General features: G+C 39.7%; 1 protein-coding gene across 3 annotated transcripts in view; it reads left to right on the plus strand.

Moving 5' to 3' along the window:
* The window catches only part of tmem201 (transmembrane protein 201), a 48,334-nt gene that overhangs the window by 21,816 nt on the left and 7,422 nt on the right, over positions 1-19,096 (plus strand). For all 3 annotated transcript variants that reach the window (XM_060938382.1, XM_060938381.1, XM_060938383.1), the window contains 3 exons: positions 143-510; positions 605-808; positions 6,653-6,867. In XM_060938382.1, the coding sequence (XP_060794365.1) occupies positions 143-510; positions 605-808; positions 6,653-6,867 (787 nt within the window). The remainder of the gene's footprint in view (positions 1-142; positions 511-604; positions 809-6,652; positions 6,868-19,096) is intronic.

Below are 19,096 nucleotides of genomic sequence, written 5' to 3' on the forward strand. Positions count from 1 at the left end.
TGAACGCGCAAAATGGAGGGGAAGGGCCAAGGGGTTGGTCCAAGGGGTGAAATGGGATTCGGCCTTAATATCTCAGACTTGAGTTCTAAACATTCCAGCCATGTACATAGCAGCTCATAAGCTCCATGTCTGTTTGGTACAGAGCTCCTATATTGTCTCCACTCCTGCCTGGCTGATAACGCTGCGAGCCCTGGCTTTCCTCGCGTGTGCTTTCCTGGTCGCCCTGGCTGTGTGCGGATCTGGAGACGTATCCTACCGCTCTGATGGCTCTGACAATCTGAAGGGAGGAGTCGCACCACCTAAACACGCTCTCCATAATGACACCGAAGCTAAGGTCAACGACAGCACCAGAAGTGGGAAGATGTGGCGCGATCTGGTGGGCCTTCTTCCAGACGAGGCTGTAGAGAACGCCAAGCTGATCTGGGAGTCTGGAAGCAACCATCAGATGGCTGTAGCGTCTGTCGGCCTTTTGACTTGCATCACTGGTGTCCTAATGGCAGGGCCTGTTAGGTGAAATGTACTTTCCTAATTTTTATTTTTTTTTTTGCCCCAGTTTATCATGCTGTATTTGTTATTGCATCTCTTCCTTTCTTTCCTGCTGTAGGTTAAGGAGGATTGACGCCTTTGCTTCTTTCCTTTGGCTCCTCGTGTTATGCCTGCACTCTGTTGAGTTCTACCTGAAGACGAACACCCCCGATTGGCTGGACGGGATCAAGCTTGGCGCCACTTCCTTGTGTTGCTTGGTCGGATTCGCCGCAGCCGTAGCAACACGCAAGCCCACGAGTCAGAGAAGAGCCAGAGGCCGCAGGTCAGAATCCGAACAGTGACACTTCACTAAGCCATTTATAAGGAATAGTTGTGCAGGTTGCATTGTAGGACTTCTGTTTGGAGTACTGCATTTGTAATCATCATCTTTTCTCCTCCATGGATGTAAACCTGCTATATGTTTGCAACCATCAGTACCATCTTGTGGCTGTCTTCATTTTGCATCTTCTAGCTTTTAGGAAACCACAAGTGTGAACCGGTGAGTAAAGGTTCATCCAGAAGCCTAACATGGCGACACTGTTGGGGTTTTAAATTCGGTCGGTGTTAGACGGATCTCAACAGAAAACCAATTAAAATGGAGACCTTTTGCTGAACATAATTTCCTTTTTGTCAAGAAAGACTAGTTTTGTGTCATCAAAAATATGACAAATTTCCATCTACAGCAAAAACGAATATCAGGAACTACAGAATTGATCATATTTTCCAGGTTATTAAGATTAATACACTAGCCATCTTTTATTCTGCATGTCTGTACTAAAATGGCACTTCCCTGCTTGTACAGTCCAGTCTCCGTTGTTTGTAGTCCATTTAATCTTGCTGTACTTCAGTGATGTATTGTTTCCGGAGTGAAAGCCTTTGCTACATGTATATTTGTTATTTATAATTATTTAATCTCTTTCAGACTTGGAAAATATGTCTCTAACTACATTTTTTTTTTTTAAATAATGGAATTTATTCTATAACAAGGTTTAATCCAAAAATCCTATTTACCTTGTAAACAGATTGTTTTATCATTACAGTGAGAGTGCTAATTTTCATTAGCATGGCTATTGGACTCTGTGTTAGCACCACGTTAGCAGTTAGTGTTGATGTACCTCATGGAAAAAACACAAGTCGTCCTATTTTAAAAACATTAAGCTAATGCAAAAAAAAAAAAGTGTCAGTGTTGTATATTACTTGATGATATATCTGTTACTAATGTTACAAAAGTGACTTTGGTCCAGAAAATACGGTACTTTATTTTTGATGGAGCAAAGTCGATATTTATTTGGAGCTGAAGCTCATTGAAAGCCGGTCAGTTTAATCGTCTACACTAATACGGAATTTTCACTAAGCGTTACTAATCAAAGCATGTACTGAGGTGAGTGTGTTTTGTCATCTTACTGTGTGGAAGGAAAAAAAGCTATATTCAAGTTGCTGGTAGTTTAGTCGTAAAACACTAGCTGATTTTTTTTTTTTTTAAACTTGAAACTGATATTGCTGTTTTTGTTGATACCAAATCACGTACGTTTAGTATAGTTAAACAAACTGTATGCTGACGAGGGTTTTCCTGTGTAAGGTGGCCTGAAAACAGATCTGAATGAGTTTCTGAGAATTGGGAAGCTGAGGTAATCGGGACCAAATAAAAGCCCTTCAAGCAGCCGAACAATACTAAACAATTAGCGTTAGCAGCTGCGCTTTGAACAAGGAAGTGGCAGGATATCCTATACTGCATCCCTGACTTTTGACATCTCGGCTATTTTTTTTTGTTTGTTTTTCCCGTGCGCGCGCGTATATGTATTTGAACTAGTGATGTCCAAGATCCAATTATGTAGTTTTGATTTTGGTAAAAGGACTGCGTATATGTATGTTAGTTGTTTAAATATCTGAGTTGAATCTTCGTGTATTTCATGAAGAATAGAAAATCCTCAAAGGCACTGTTGCCAAGTATTGGGTGTTTGGCGTTTCATTGACTTGATTTATTTACTTATTTTTCCTTTTTCTCCACTGAACAAATTCCACTGACTGGAAAGATGTGTGTTTAAATCCCTGAGCAAGGCTCTTAATGCATTAACTTGAACTTTATGCTCTTCACACATCAGTTGCTTTGGATGAAATGATCAAATGTGAATTAGTATTTTACGCATATGGTTGTGATAATTACCGATTGCCAACATCTAGCCGTAGCTTTTATGATTTTTGACCCCATGCTACAGACATTCAGGAGACACCTGAAAATGACAGTTTATTAGCAAAAGCAGCACTCGTACTAAATGTTAATAAAATTCCAGGCAGATCAGCCAATTCACTAAAGGGGAAAGGACCCAGGACGTAAAATACCGTATGTTTCAGGTTCATCTGGGTGAATTTATGAGTCCCAGACACATGAGCCAAGAGAAACCCAAGTGGGTGGGTCCATTTAAAAAAAAAAAAAAAAGATGCCGTTGCTCATCCATCAATATTAGGTCAGATATTTGCCTCAGTGATTTTCTTACTCTTGCTTGACACATCTGAGGGAAAACAAACAACCGTCCCCATTAACATGCACTCGTTTTTTTTTTTTTGTGGTTACTTTGGTTTTTTCCTCTCTGTCTGCTAGAATTTTCTACTGTAATTGTGTTAATGTTTCCAATTCACCAGAATCTAACCTTTTAACATTAACTCCGTATTCTCAAACTTCTCTTGACTTAACTTTATTAAGACTGTGCTTATGTGTTATTGGTGGTGGATGATGTAAGAAGCATTTCTTATATCAAAAGAGTATTTTAAAGAAAATGTTTGGGGAAATACAACTGATTTGCTATTGAGGGAGTTCATAATAACAGAGCAGCCCTTTTTATGTATTAGAAATGTCATTTATTAAAAGGAAAAGCAGAATTGCAAGTGTAAAAGTACCATTGCTGTAGGTTGTGTAGCCTCTGCTGCATTACTGTGTCTCTTTCACTGTATTTGTCATGTGTTCCTGTATAGATGAAGGTCCAGTAAGTAAAATATTAATTATTAGAGGTGTGCAGCAAATAGTATTAAGGAAATGTAAGCATTTGTCGTTCCATGATGTTTGAAGGTTTTTTTTTTCGTGTCTAGGTTTGTTATGGTGTCATGGTTTCACAGTCAGTCATAGGCGGTGTATGACGTATACTCCCCCCAAAAAAAAAAAAGACAACCCCTCCACCAACCCGTTACCCTCGGTTTCTCAGTATAGGGGATGTGGACTGCTCTGAAAACCATTTGGCTGTGTAATCCACTACTGATCTGACGTTTGCACTTTGTGAACAATATAACCACAAAACCCCACAGGATGCTACGAGTTCAAAGTAGAAGTGCAGGTTAGTGTCAAAGACTCGTGCTTCAAATATTCACCATTAGCCTCGCAGTTGAGAACTTTAAATTTCAGTGTGATTTCCAGTCAGACTCACGATGATTATGTATTATCTGGTCCTTTGTGGCTGTCCAGGACCCATTGTGACGCTTTTGTGTTCACACTGCAAATGTATTTTTGGTCGTGGTTGTCCCAGACCACTTCTGAAGGTGGTTTGAGTAATTGGATTACGATGCGTCTCAAACACCTTTTTAACCCCTTTTGTTCACACGTACTGTATACTTGACGCTGTGCGGTTACAATTGGATGCACATTAATGCCAGGTGTGAACGGACCCAAAGAGGCTTTTGCACAAATAAATCTTGTGTTTTTTTAAGTAGCTGATTAATACTGTGATACCATGAAACCGTCCGTGATGTTTTTAATCTAGGATGTTATACCATGAAAATTTCCAACCATAACACTCTTATTTGTGACTGGGGTGATTTATTTATTTTATTTTTTAAAATATTATTTCCTGTTCATATTTTATTTGAGCACTATATATGGGTCTTTTATGCACGAGAAATTACAACAATACTTATTGGATCTTGTGATTTAAGAACTAAATACAATATTATATGAACATTAGCAATATAATAAAGGTATTATTTGGAAAATCTATTATTCAGTAGAGCCCTTGTGAGAAAAGCTTCCTGAAATTTTCAGTATTGTATTCAGTGTATAACTGCTACATTACACTCATGTATTTAAGTTATTCCATGAAATCGAGTCGTACGTGAGCTGACAGCCGACGAGGCACGTAGCGCCGAATTGGCTTTAAGCCATGTACGACCAGATTGAGCGGAATAACACTTTTATTCTATCCATATTCACTGGATTTTGAGAAACGGAGCATTTTTATTTTTATTTTTTTTGCAAACTCAATAAATTAAAACTTTTCTACGAAAAGTCCGACAAAATCATTTCCGCTTAGAATGTAAATAAATCGGCGAAATAACCGGAGCGATTTGTGAAAAATGTGAGAAGAATAATTTTTGAAAAATACAAAAAGATACGTTCTTACTATCAAATACTTTTATTGCATATTTTGTTTTTTGGGTTTTTTGTTTAAGTAGAGTTTTTATTTCATCCTCGGTTGGTTCAGCAACACGCTCCGCCATTTTGTTTTTCTCTACTTACTGTATATGAGCTGATAGCCTAGTAGTAGAGTAGCCAATCAGAGCATGCGATTGCTCATATCCAGTGAATATGGAGATATACTGTATATAAAATAAAAAATGGGCTGTAGGATCCTTGTCGAGTTGTTAATGTGACTCCTTATGCGTATCTAAGAGCTGTAAGACTTTTTCTAATGGATATTTTACACATCGAATGGTTCCATCCTTTCTTTATTGAACTTGAAATACAGCAAAATGTTTAATTCAGTTTGTTGAAGCCTTTGCCAGTATAGTGAGTGACTGATGATTGTGGTGATGTTGCTGTTTTTCTACCAAGTAATGTGATTTAAGTTCATATTTTTGTAGTTATATTGTGCCAGATTAGTTTGTAGTTATGGTGTGTGAACCATTTGTATTCCTGCACTTGCATTTAGTTACGATTGTTAACATTTTTTCCATAATCAGTATAATCTGAGTGAATAACCAAATAAATATATAGAATCGGTGATGATACCACATTACACAGATTTTTCTGTAATGTCAATGAGTGTGTCGACATGAACATGGACCAGTATCGATTTTCAGTTGTCAGATTGTTAGTGGACAAGTAAACAGCATATGATGATTGGGTTAAAGATGCATTTTAAGTTGTTCATACTGTAATCTCAAGTCTTTTACGAGGTAAAAGGGGACAAATCTGGCAGGAAATTTGAATTTAAAGTTGAACTGAATTGAGTGTCGTGTCCTTTGTTTTGAAGGGTTTATTGGGGAGTTGCAGTTACTGCAGAGGTGCTATTTCATCTATTTGAAAAGAAATCGAAATATCCGCACTCATTTAGACCCAAGTGTGTGTGTGTTCTCATTGGGTGATTTTTTTTTTTTTTTTTTTTAACCAGATTGCTTTAAAACAAAATTATTTCATGGAAATGTACTCCTTGTCATACCATCTCACAACCCAGTATTATCATTTTATGAATTAAAAATAAATCTTCCGTGTTCATAAGCTTAAAAAAAATGTGAAACAGTTTGTTACTGAGACATAAAGTGGTTTTCATGTAATGTGAAGAAATGATTGTGAACAGTCATGGGTGGGAAAATGTCCAAGATGCACGTGTTTTTTTTTTTTTTTTTAATAACTATCATTATTGTGTGTTAAAAGCAAAGAATCATGTCAGAATAAATTTTGTTCCTTTTTTTTTTTGCTTGATCACTGCTCTTGTAAGTTTTACTGCTGTTACAAATAAAGCACTGTAAAATGGGAAGTGTGTATTTTCTGAGTTTTGTCTTGGGCCCCTTTAATGAGGTATGAAAACAGCCTCCAGAAAAGTTTGATATTGAAGATTGATGTTTTCATAACGGAGCTGATCATCGTGAAGCTTGTGAACATCTGAAAGGGGAATTGGTGTAAAGATGAAACGTAATCATGCCCGTCTATACACGGTTTTCTTTCTTATTGTCTTGATTTAAACGTCATGAACCATTTATGTAAAATGTCTGGACACAAATCAGCTGTTGGATGTTTTCAGAGGCATGACTTAGATTCCATCTGCAAATTCTATTTGTTGCTTAAAGTAAAGCTTTTCATCACAGGCAGGAGATGAAGACGTGTGACAGACGGGATCGGTACTCATGCGCTCGTTTGTTTCAGGTATCTGTCTGGCAGTTCTTTTGGGATGTACTGCAGTGGTCAGTCCCCGATGGTGTCGGAATCGTCTACTTTCATCCCCACTCCTCCTCCCAACCTGGCACAGCTTCTGGCTCACCAGCAAAGCCAGAAAACCCGTCGAGCGTCGCCCTCCTCACTGCCAGGTCGTCTCAACAGAGCCCTCTCATTGGGCACCATGCCATCTCTCGCCAGGCAAGGTCAGACTGTCTTCTGCTTGTGTGCCTTCTGTCTCTCTCCCTCCTCATATCTATATCGTATTTTTCCTGGGTATATTATTAATTAAACACATGTTAAGGGATTTATATTCTGAAATATTTTCAATTAGTGTAGTTAATAAATACACAGGTGATGATAGAAAATCACGTGCACTGATTATCGAGAAATAGTCTGAATTTTTCGACCAATCACCGCGAGCGACTCGGCAAAATGGCAGCCAATCGCTTTGTCACTATAAGTGAGGAAGAATTACAAATGATAAATGCTGTTCTTAAAAGGACTAAAGATGCTATGAAGTTTGGCCTAAAACTATTCAAAAGGTAAGGTGGAATTGGGATTTATTTTATCGATTTCAAAACAAAGTATTTTATGTGACTCGGCATAGAAAAGCGACATAAGTCTGTGTGCATTACATTTACATACCACTTTTGAAGTTGAAATAAATGTAAAAAAAAATTTTTGAATACGATTAAAAAAAAAAAAATAAAATCACCTGTGTATTTATACTAAAACAATTATCCACCTCGGGCTCAGAGAAACAACCTCGACTTCATCTTGGTTATTGTTCACCGATATTCGCTTCGCCTTCAGCAAATAATTGTTAATTATTCTGTCCACATTCACTAGATATGAGCAATCACGTGCTCTGATTGGCTACTCTACTACTAAGAGATCAGCTCATATACCGTGAGTAGAGAAAAACAAAATGGCGGAGTGTGTTGCTGAACCAACCGAGGACGAAATAAAAACTCTACTCGAAAACAAAACCCCAAACAATACAAAAAAAAAGCAACAAAATATAGAATAAAAGTATTTGATGGTAAGAATGTTTTATTTATTTATTTTTCCAAAGAATTATTATAGCATTTTTCACAAATTGCTACGGTCATTTCGCTGGTTTGTTTACATTCTTCATCTTGGAGCATTAAAATTTGTTGAAATAAGTTTTTATTTATTGAATTTGCAAAAAATTAAAAATGCTCCGTTTCTCAAAATCCACTGAATGTGGATGGAATAAGTTATTCCACTCAATCTCATCATACACAGTTTATAGCCAACTCGGCACTATGCGCTTCATCGGCTATCAGCTCATATACGACTCGATTTCGTGGAATAACTGTTAAGTAGACTGCCTTTCTCTGCCTCTCCAGTTTTTGACACTGCCCATTCTTCATTAATATTCATAAACGGTGGGTGTAACAATACATGCGCGCACAAACATTTGACTGAATTTAAAAAAAGTCTCTGACCTGGAGAAAATTATCAATTGAAACATAATGAGCTCTGTCGCAGTGCCTGAGGTTTCGTTTTAACCAGAAATAGAGCTCCAAAGTCGGCTAAAATGACCGACTTCCGTGGCCTCTTGTCAGACGCTGTAGATTGCAAAGGGGATCTTGCAGGCCGTCCAGGAAATAATGTGATCATGTGACCAGTATGCTCTCTCTATATTTCAGCTTTATGGGTTGTGCAGATCTGGTGTTCAAACAGTGCAGTTGCATTAGACGCATAATTAATAGAAAGCTGATTTCCAGAAGAAGAAGAAGCAGCCACCAAGGAGCCTTTATTTGTCACACGTAGACTCAAGCACGGACTTAAGCACACAGTGAGATTTAACGCATCTGAAGCACTGAATGCACACACGTACCCAGAACAGTGGGCAGCTATGCTACAGCGAACAGGGAGCAGTAGTGAGTTCGGTGCCCTTACTCAAGGGCGCTTAAGCCCAACCTCAGCCCAAGGCTGCCCCTTGCTAGCTTAACCTCATGTCTTTGAACTGTGGGGGGGGGTAACCGGAGCGCCTGGAGAAAACCCATGCAGACACGGGGAGAACATGCAAACTCCACACAGAAAGGCCCCCGTCAGCCGCTGGGCTTGAACCCAGAACCTTCTTGCTGTGAGGTGACCGTGCTAACCACTACACCACCATGCCGCCATATAAATTAATAACATTCATCATTATACCCCATTAAGTTATTTGTTGACCTGTGTTTGTGTACACTGTTCTTTTCTTGTTTCTCCTTGATTTGTTAGTTGGACATTAGTTGCTTACAAGCCAACTACAGAAATGTGTTCGTCACATGTGGCTGAATTTCCTACTAGCATACTAAAGCATACTAGTATTCTATGATCATACTAAACAATGGATGAACTATTGCTTAATATAGTAAGAGAGTACTATTTATAATGAGTTTGTGATTTGGGACGCAGCCTGTGTGTCGGTTGCACTATATATGCACTATATTGGCCACCGTGAGCCAATCACAGTGAGCTATAGAAAAGAATCTCTAGTGTAGAAGTAGATTAATGGTATGGGATTTTGATTTGCATGTTCAAATGGGAGTTTTTGTGACTGTTGAACTGTGTTCAGTACGGATTTCATAGTTTTTTAAAACAGGAAAACGTCTTGAATTGTTTTGCAGTATAACACCATTTAATCAGTTCAATTGTTTCAGTTAATTTGGCTGTTTAATGATTATTTTCTTTGTTGGAGTTGTATTTGTATTTATCGGTCGGCTCCATTATCTTTGCTTATTATTATTATTATAATACCCCTGCTCCAAAGGAGGGGGGGGTATACTGGTTTACCTCTGGCCATCCATCCATATCACCGTCCGTCCAAAACACCCTTTTTCTCAGCAACCACAAATCATAGCCACTTGGTACCAAACTTCAGCTTGGGGTTCTATACCGTATATACTGTTTTCAGGTCTGTCGCACATCAACTTCCTGTTTACCGACTGAATGTATTTACGAAACATATAGCGTGGATTTAGAAAATTTTCCTAACGCTTTTCTCAACAACTATAAATCACAACTGCTTGATATTTGGTACCGAGCTTCAGCTTGGGGTTCTATACCGTATATACTGTTTTCAGGTCTGTCGCACATCAACTTCCTGTTTACCGACTGAATGTATTTACGAAACATATAGCGTGGATTTAGAAAATTTTCCTAACGCTTTTCTCAACAACTATAAATCACAACTGCTTGATATTTGGTACCGAGCTTCAGCTTGGGGTTCTATACCGTATATACTGTTTTCAGGTCTGTCGCACATCAACTTCCTGTTTACCGACTGAATGTATTTACGAAACATATAGCGTGGATTTACAAAATGTTCGTAATGCTTTCTCAACAACTACAAATCACAACTGCTTGATATTTGGTACCGAGCTTCAGCTTGGGGTTCTATACCGTATATACCGTTTTCAGGTCTGTCGCACATCGACTTCCTGTTTACCAACTGAATATATTTGCGAAACATAGCGTTGACTTACAAACTTTTCGGAACGCTTTTCTCAGCAGCTACAAATCACAACTGCTTGATACTTGGTACCGAGCTTCAGCTTGGGGTTCTATACCGTGTATATCGTTTTCAGGTCTGTCGCACATCGACTTCCTGTTTACCGGCTAAATGTATTTACAAAACATATAGGGTGGATTTTGATGCTATTTCAAGAAGCAAAATGCTATTTCAAAATGACAGTTTACCAGGATGCTATTTGAAATCCCTGGGGAGAGACACTGCTCTTTACTTACTTGTTTTAGGGTTCATTATTTCTTGAAGTCAACATTCATAATAAGTGTCCTATTCCTTCGATTGCTTGCGTTCTGATATAAGCGAGAGTGAGGGGGGATACGTAAGTGAGCAGTAGCTCACAGTTGATCTTGTTACAAATGTTGTTTGCATTGATTTTTAATTTGGTAAAAAGTGTTGGCATGAAACATTATCATGAAGCATGTCACGTGAAAATCTTACCTGCTTCATTTTACAATTCAAACGGACAAATATATAGATAGCAGGGGGGAATGGATGGAATCTTTAAATTTTCTTTATTATTATTTTTTTAAACACAAACCAAAAAGTTACGCTTGAAGTCACTGAATATAATAGTTAGTTATTTGCCTTGTCATTTGTCAAAACGTGTGTCTTCTCCAAGCGGCACTGCATTTAAGACAATAGATAGATTAGGACATGATTAAACAATCTGGTTACTAAGATCATGCCTTTTGCTTGTTCTTCCTGCTCAGTCTTAAAGTAGTGTATGATGTCCCAGAGAGAATGCATTTCTTTTTGATTACTCAAATCAGAGGGCACCTGAAAGAACGCAATCTATTGAGGAGATTATTGTCCTGCGTGTATATGGGCCTCAGGCTCTGGGCCAAACCGTGAAAGGAATCTGTGAATGCGCGGTCATGCAGAACTTGTGAAGGGTTGATGGGAAGGATACGGGTCAGTGCCTGTTTGAACGGAGTTTGCTTCACTCGTCACTTCAGGTGTGGCCGCACCTCGTACAGGAATTTTGCCATCTGTCAACATGCTTAGGTTGAGAAATAATCTGTCTTTTTTTTAAATGGTTACATGTATCAAAATGGGATTTTCCCATTACAGGTGTCGGGTTACAGGAACACGCTTTGTATATTGTTGTATGCTGTTGAAGAGAAACTTGTTTCCTCATCTTGCACTGTTTCAAGGCTTCTGTTCGCAATTTTCTGCTCAATTTCAAATGACTGCACTTTCTCATGAGCAAGAAAGCCACGTTAGCCCACTGAGGCTTTTTGAAGCCATTCAAATCCAGGGATAGGGTTAGTCTTAGGGAGTGGTATTGAAATGACTGTTATGCTTTAGTGGCTAGAGGACGGTTTGTTTCATGTTGGGATCCTCAGATGAGAGCGTCATGAAGTCTCCTTTAATCAGTAACCGGCCAAGCAGGTGTGTTGGAACAGCAGCTAGTGTTTGGCACTTTGGCTCACGGAGCTTTTAATTCATGGTGAGACCGGACATGTTTGGTACGGTCTTTAATTGGCAGTGGGATAAATATTTGAGTTGGATTGTTGGAATCGGGGGGCCTTTTTTTGTTTGTTTGTTTTTGTTTGTTTGTTTGTTTTTGGGTAATTGTTAGCAACATAAAATAATTTAAAATTGACATCAAATTTTATTGATACCAATCTTATTTATTCATTTGAAATAATAGTCGGGCGGCACGGTGGTGTAGTGGTTAGCGCTGTCGCCTCACAGCAAGAAGGTCCTGGGTTCGAGCCCCGGGGCCGGCAAGGGCCTTTCTGTGTGGAGTTTGCATGTTCTCCCCGTGTCCGCGTGGGTTTCCTCCGGGTGCTCCGGTTTCCCCCACAGTCCAAAGACATGCAGGTTAGGTTAACTGGTGACTCTAAATTGACCGTAGGTGTGAATGTGAGTGTGAATGGTTGTCTGTGTCTATGTGTCAGCCCTGTGATGATCTGGCGACTTGTCCAGGGTGTACCCCGCCTTTCGCCCGTAGTCAGCTGGGATAGGCTCCAGCTTGCCTGCGACCCTGTAGAAGGATAAAGCAGCTAGAGATAATGAGATGAGATGAAATAATAGTCATTTGAAAAATAAAAGGCATATTTATGAAAAACAGTAAATATTGAAATCGCATGCACATCCATCAAATCAGCATTTTCTTTAAGGTATTAAGAACATTTCTGATGTATATATGTTACATACTTTGTACAGTGTCTTGCAAAAGTTTTCATCCCCCTTTGGTTTTGTCGCATTACAAGCTGGAATGAAAATGGATTTTTGGGAGGTTAGAACCAATTGATTTACACAACGTGCCTGCAACTTTTAAAGGTGCAAATTGTTGTTTTATTGTGACACAAACAATAATTAAGATGAAAAAAACAAAAATCTGGAATGTGCACAGGTATCCCCCCCCCCCCCCCCCCCCCCCGAAAAGTCGATATTTTGTAGAGCCACCTTTTGCTGCAATTCCAGCTGCAAGTCTCTTGGGATGTGTCTCTATTAGCTTAGCACATCTAGCCACTGGGATTTTTGTCCATTCCTCAAGGCAAAACTGCTCCAACTCCAAGTTAGATGGGTTGCGTTGGTGGACAGCAATCTTCAAGTTATGCCATGGATTCTCAATTGGATTGAGGTCTGGGCTTTGATTAGGCCATTCCAAGACGTTTAAATGTTTTCCTGTAAACCACTCCAGTGTAGCTTTACCAGTATGTTTAGGGTCATTGTCCTGCTGGAACGTGAACCTTCGTCCCAGTCTCAAACCTCTGGCTGACTCGAACAGGTTTTCTTCCGGAATTGCCCTGTATTTCGTGCCATCCATCTTTCCTTCAATTCTGACCAGCTTTCCTGTCCCTGCAGATGAAAAATATCCCCACAGCATGATGCTGCCACCACCACCATGCTTCACTGTAGGCATGGTGTTCTCAGGCTATTGGGTTTGCGCCACACGTGGCATTTCCCATGATGGCCAAAAAGATCAATTTTAGTCTCATCTGACCAGAAAATCTTCTTCCATGTGTTTGGGGAGTCTGCCACATGCTGTGGGGCAAACTCCAAACATGATTTTTTTTTTTTCTGGCCACTCTTCCATAAAGCCCCACTCTGTGGAGTGTACGGCAGTGGCGTGCGGTGAGCCCTATGGCAGGGTAGGCAGTGACACATGCTGTGCACTTTTTCATGCTGTGATAAGATAGATAGATAGATAGATAGATAGATAGATAGATAGATAGTAGGCCTATACTCAAAATAATGATGGAAAAAAATCAAAGCAAATCAAATCGTTATTTTCAAAGACAGCCGCTAGATGGCGCTATGGTAGATGTACCACTGAAAACCGATGATGTTTCAAGATGCATCTTCAGACGCTCATCTTTCTCCGCAAATGCGTTTAACAACTCCACATAATTCCCCCTGTTAGCTGAATCAGTGGTTTCATCCCTCCCCCTAAATGCTAGCTCCTGCCTGGCAAGGTAGCAAGTGGCACGAATCAAATCCTTTAGTATCTCACGGTTTTCGCGAACTTTTGCATTATGCACGGAAATTTGCAGTCGACTGGCCTCGTCCAAAGCTAAATTTATTGGAGTCCCCTTCCCAAATGTTTTCAATGCTATTTGATTTTGGATGTGTACATTTGATCTTTCATGTTTGGCCAATGCAGTGGGCAGGTTGTTTAAATCAGTGTAGCCGGCACATACCCACACATTGTCACGCTGTTTGGAGAACAGCAGACAGGGGAAGCAGAACAGACACTTGCTAACTTCACACCCGCAAAGCCACTCTTTTCTGTTGTACCATTCCGGCTGGAATGTACATACAATTTTCTGCCCCTTTCGCTGATGGAAATCGTTAAGAGGGGGTGTTGGCCTACCTCGATTGATTGTAAGCAACTTCTGCTGGTAATCAAGTTTGTTGAAACACTTTAAGTGTGCAATTGTAGACATATTCACCTGTGAAGTTTTCGCTAACGTGCTCAAAATACAGTGTGTGGGGCATATAGCACAGACAGTAGGCACTTCATGTGCAATGTAACAATTTTTCATTTTGACCGCTGTGATTGGCTCGCGTATTCCCGCTGCGGCAAAAGCTGAGCTTTTGCTCCCCATAGACTGTCTATGCGATACATAATACGCATGCGCAACCCCCCTATATTGGCAGCGTTGAAGTCAAGACAGGCAGACCCAAAGGGAGCCTACCCTGGTCTTCGAAATGCGAGCGGAGGATTGCGCGTTCCCGTGACAACCTGCCAAAGCCTGGGTGCTTTGCGTCGTGCGATAACTTGGGTTTTTGATCGGTCTTCGGAGACGTAAATGTACTTTTAACAACTCATTTGTTCCAAAACAATGAGTTGGAACAAATGAGTTGTTAAAAGTACATTTACGTCTCCGAAGACCGATCAAAAACCCATATTGCACATTGTTAACTCTCAACAATATATTTTTTAAAAACACGTGTTGGTTTTTATTTTAATGAAATTTACCTAAGGTAGGCAGTGCCTACCCTGCCTACCCTGACCGCACATCTGTGGTGTACGGCTTAAAGTGGTCCTATGGACAGATATTCCCATCTCCACTGTGGATGTTTGCAGCTCCTTCAGTGTTCTCTTTGGTGTATTTTTTGCATCTCCGATTAATGCCGTCCTTGCCCGGTCTGTGAGTTTTGGGGGGCGGGGCCTTCTCTTGTCAGGTTTGTAGTGGTGCCATATTCTTTCCATTTTGCTGTAATGGTTTTAATGGCGCTCTGTGAGAGATTCAAAGTTTGAGATTTTTTATAACCCAACCCTGATCTATACTACTTCACAACTTTGTCTCTGACCTGTTTGGAGTGCTCATTGGTTTTCATGTTGCTTGCTTCATAGTGTTGCAGAGTCAGGGTCCTTCCAGAACAGGTTGATTTATACAGATATCATGTGACAGATCATGTGACACTTTGATTGCACACAGGTGGATCTTAATCAACTAATTATGTGACTTATGAAGTGAACTGGTTGGACCAGCTCTTATTTAGGGGTTTCATATGAAAGGGGGTGAATACCTATGCACACTCCAGATTTCTGTTTTTGTTTTCATCTTATTGTTTGTTTCACAATAAAACAACAATTTTCACCTTTAAAGTGGTAGGCATGTTGTGTAAATCAAATGGTGCTACCCCTCCAAAAATCCATTTTAATTCCAGCTTGTAATGCGACAAAACAGGACAAACACCAAGGGGGATGAATACTTTTGCAAGATACTGTATGTAATATTGAGTCAGGTGTATTAAGCGTCCCAGTTATCTCTTAATTAGGCCATAATTTGATTTTAATTAAGAATATCAGCATGGCTGTGATTGGGTTGTAGGTGAGAAGCTGCCCGGCGAGTAATTTAGCTAATCGCAGTCGTGTAGATATTTTAAATAATATTGGCTGGCGTTGAGTGGTATATCAGATAGATCCCATTCAGCTAGCATGATACTGAACAAGTTGAAGACGAGTTCAATATCATGTTAGCTGAATGGAATATATCTGATATACCACGAAAAAAGACAGTTGTTGTTATTATACAGTACATACACCCTCCTTTCGGGCATTCAATGCGTCTTTCCCTTTCAAAATTCCCTCAAAATCTTCCGTATTTAACAAAGCAAACCTGGCGGCCATGTTTGTTTATAAATTGTCAGTCACTCACTAGCATGGAAGTTTTACATCTCTGACGTGTGACGTCATGTTGTCTTGACAACCATGCAATATCGTAAACCATATTCAACACTCATTCTCCATTGGGTAGAGTGACGTAATACACGCAAGATAAGCGATATGCTAACAATACCCGCTAGAAAGGAATAAAATACATGCATGTTATTTACCAGCTGGGAGGTCCGTATGGTGAAAAACCGTGACTGAGGTCTTGAAAGTACTGAGCGAGGCCCTCTGGGCCGAGGTCAGTATTCAAGGCCGAGGTCACGGTATTTCACCATACGGACCGACCTTAAGCTGGTAAATAATATATTTATTTTTTCTTTACCAAATTCTAACAGAAAACGAGAGCACCCGAAAGGGAAAACCGAGCCGAGCCGCCATTTTGAATCCTCATTCACGGCTGTAATGCAAATGGCTTCCTCCTCGGTATACAAGTGCACTTCCATGGCAGGAAAAAAACTACATTTTGCCGCCTATGTAGTCCCCTATTTATACAAAATTGAGTCATTCAGGATTCAGCCATGTTTTTGCTCGGCGTTAGCAAATTACAGGTTTTTAGCTTTCTCCTGAAATGTTTTCTTTTATTTCTTCTTCCTCAGGGTAGTAAAACTCACTTTCACTGTGAACACTGTCGTTATCGCTATCCATGCTGTAAAATTAATGCTATTCTCCTGAGAAATGCTGGCAAAAATTTATAAGATTTTTGATAATCTTATAAATAAATCTTATTTAAATAAAAAAAGATAAATGTTGACAAAAAAATGCTACCATGTTTGTTGTTGTGAACGAGTGAGTCAACAGAGGTCCATAACCAGGGTCTGTAACTGGGGTCCGTATCGTAGGATACAGATCCGCTTGCCAGCCAATCAGAACGCAGGATTTGATGGAAACCGCACCGCGAAAAAAATAATTAAGTTATTCCATGAGTTGTACATGAGCCGATAGTCGACGAGGTGCATAGCACCGAGTCAGCTATAAGCCATGTATGACAAGATTGAGTGGAATCACTGTTTTATTCTATCCACATTCACTGGATTTTGAGAAACAGAGCTTTTTTATCTTTTAATTTTTTGCAAATTTGATAAATAAAAACTTAAAGTTCAGAAATTAATGCTTCAAGATGAAGAATGTAAACAAACCAGTGAAATGACAGTAACAATTTGTGAAAAATACTATAATAATAATAATAATAATTATTGAAAAAAAAAGGCTATGTTCTTACCATCAAATACTTTCATTCTGTATTTTGTCGCTTTTCTGGGAGGGGGGTTGTTTTCAAGTAGAGTTTTTATTTCGTCCTTGGCTGGTTCATCAAAACACTCCGCCATTTTGTTTTTCTCTACTCATGGTATATGAGCTGATAGCCTAGTAGTAGAATAGCCAATCAGAGCACGCGATTGCTCATATCCAGTGAACGTCGGTATAATAAAGTACGATTATAGGAAACAAACGCTCTCTTGAAATGCCACTTGACCAATCACATTAGTGAACCAGAACTAACTTTGTGTTGTGTCACATAAAGCTCCAATAAATGCAGCCAATTAACATAAACTCACTGTAGTAAAGTGTATACAGTAAACGTTATGATACAGAATACGGGGAAGAAAAGCAACAGTGCTTACTGGTCTTGAAAATCTGATCACATCACGAATTAGTTAGCACAATATTAAATTATTCAGTATTATTAAAAGTGTACAGGAGGAAGCTAAACTGTCAGCATATCCAAATTGCACTTGTTCTACTTTTTGAAGTGTAAAGGCGTGTATTTACGAGCCGTTGGGTATAAACATGGTTTGGCTGAAGTATAACTTCCTGCCACGTGCTGCAAGAAGGTTTCTGTATCACTCCTCTCATTTCAGACTGGCAAGTTTTTACCAAGTGATTTAACCCTTTACAAAGCCTTTTTTCTTCGTCTCAATCACCATCTACCTCTCCCAGTCTGTCTCCAGCCATGTTGACGGGGTTTTGTATGGCTGCCGTAGCGTGTTTGAAGGACTGCTATGGAATCAATTTTGTGCCAAAATGTTCATACAATACTTTTGAAATATCAAACAAAAACGACAAATCAAAATACAAAAAAAGAACAAAAAGTCAATTTTTTTAGACTGGCAAGCAAATTATTCGTGTAATCGTGCAAAATATCAGTCTATTACTCTTCAGAAACCTTTTATTTTTGTTCCGCGTCTTTCTCGGTTTTGTTTGACGTAATTTATTTTGGTTGCGACTCCAGCTTTCTCGTTTGCGCTCCCTGACTTTTTGCTTGCAGTTTTGGCACAAACTTCACGTGTGGGCGGGCTGTCCAGGAATGCATTCCCATTGGCTAACTTGTTTGACTGACAGGTACACTCAGCGATTCCCTACTCGGATTCTGGCGGACTGTTTGACGAGTGACCGATCCATTGACGGTAAACAAGGATCGAGTGGACTTCAGTGGCGACTATGATATTGAATCTACACTTTGTTGAATTAATTCAGTATCATAGTCGCCAGTGACGTCCACTCGATCCTTGTTTACCGTCAATGGATCGGTCACTCGTCAAACAGTCCGCCAGAATCCGAGTAGGGAATGGCTGAGCGGCGCTGTCAGTCAAACACAAGTTAGCCAATGGGAATGCATTCCTGGACAGCCCGCCCACACGGGAAGTTTGTGCCAAAACTGCAAGCAAAAAGTCAGGGAGCGCAAATGAGAAAGCTGGAATCGCAACCAAAATAAATTGCGTCAAACAAAACCGAGAAAGACGCGGAACAAAAATAAAAGGTTTCTGAAGAGTAATAGACTGATATTTTGCACGATTACACGAATAATTTGTTTGCCAGTCTAAAAAAATTGACTTCTTTTTTTGTATTTTGATTTGTCGTTTTCATTTGATATTTCAAAAGTATTGTATGAACATTTTGGCACAAAATTGCTTCCATAGACTGCTGGCACCTTTTGTGAGTGGAGGTAGATATTTCTCGAATGAGCACTCCCAATGGAAGAATCTGGGAGGAGCTGGTATAAAGTATCAGTTTGGGATGGCACCAAGTGTTTCCTTTATTAAAGCGAGTAGTGCAAACTTTTTTAGCTGCACAGTATCGACATGGTGTTCCGGATGTATTCAGACGGTTCTGCTCCACTACTCACCATGCTGGGAGAGTTCAGGCTCTGGTGTTGATTTGCAGGTCTTCAGGTGTAAGAGCAGATTGGTTTCTCAGCCTTAATGCAGCTGTGGTGACCCATTGAAGAGCTGCATTCTCCATTAGCACAAAAGCTTGC

The sequence above is a fragment of the Neoarius graeffei genome, chromosome 13 (genome assembly GCF_027579695.1).
Source record: "Neoarius graeffei isolate fNeoGra1 chromosome 13, fNeoGra1.pri, whole genome shotgun sequence".
NCBI lineage: Eukaryota > Metazoa > Chordata > Actinopteri > Siluriformes > Ariidae > Neoarius > Neoarius graeffei.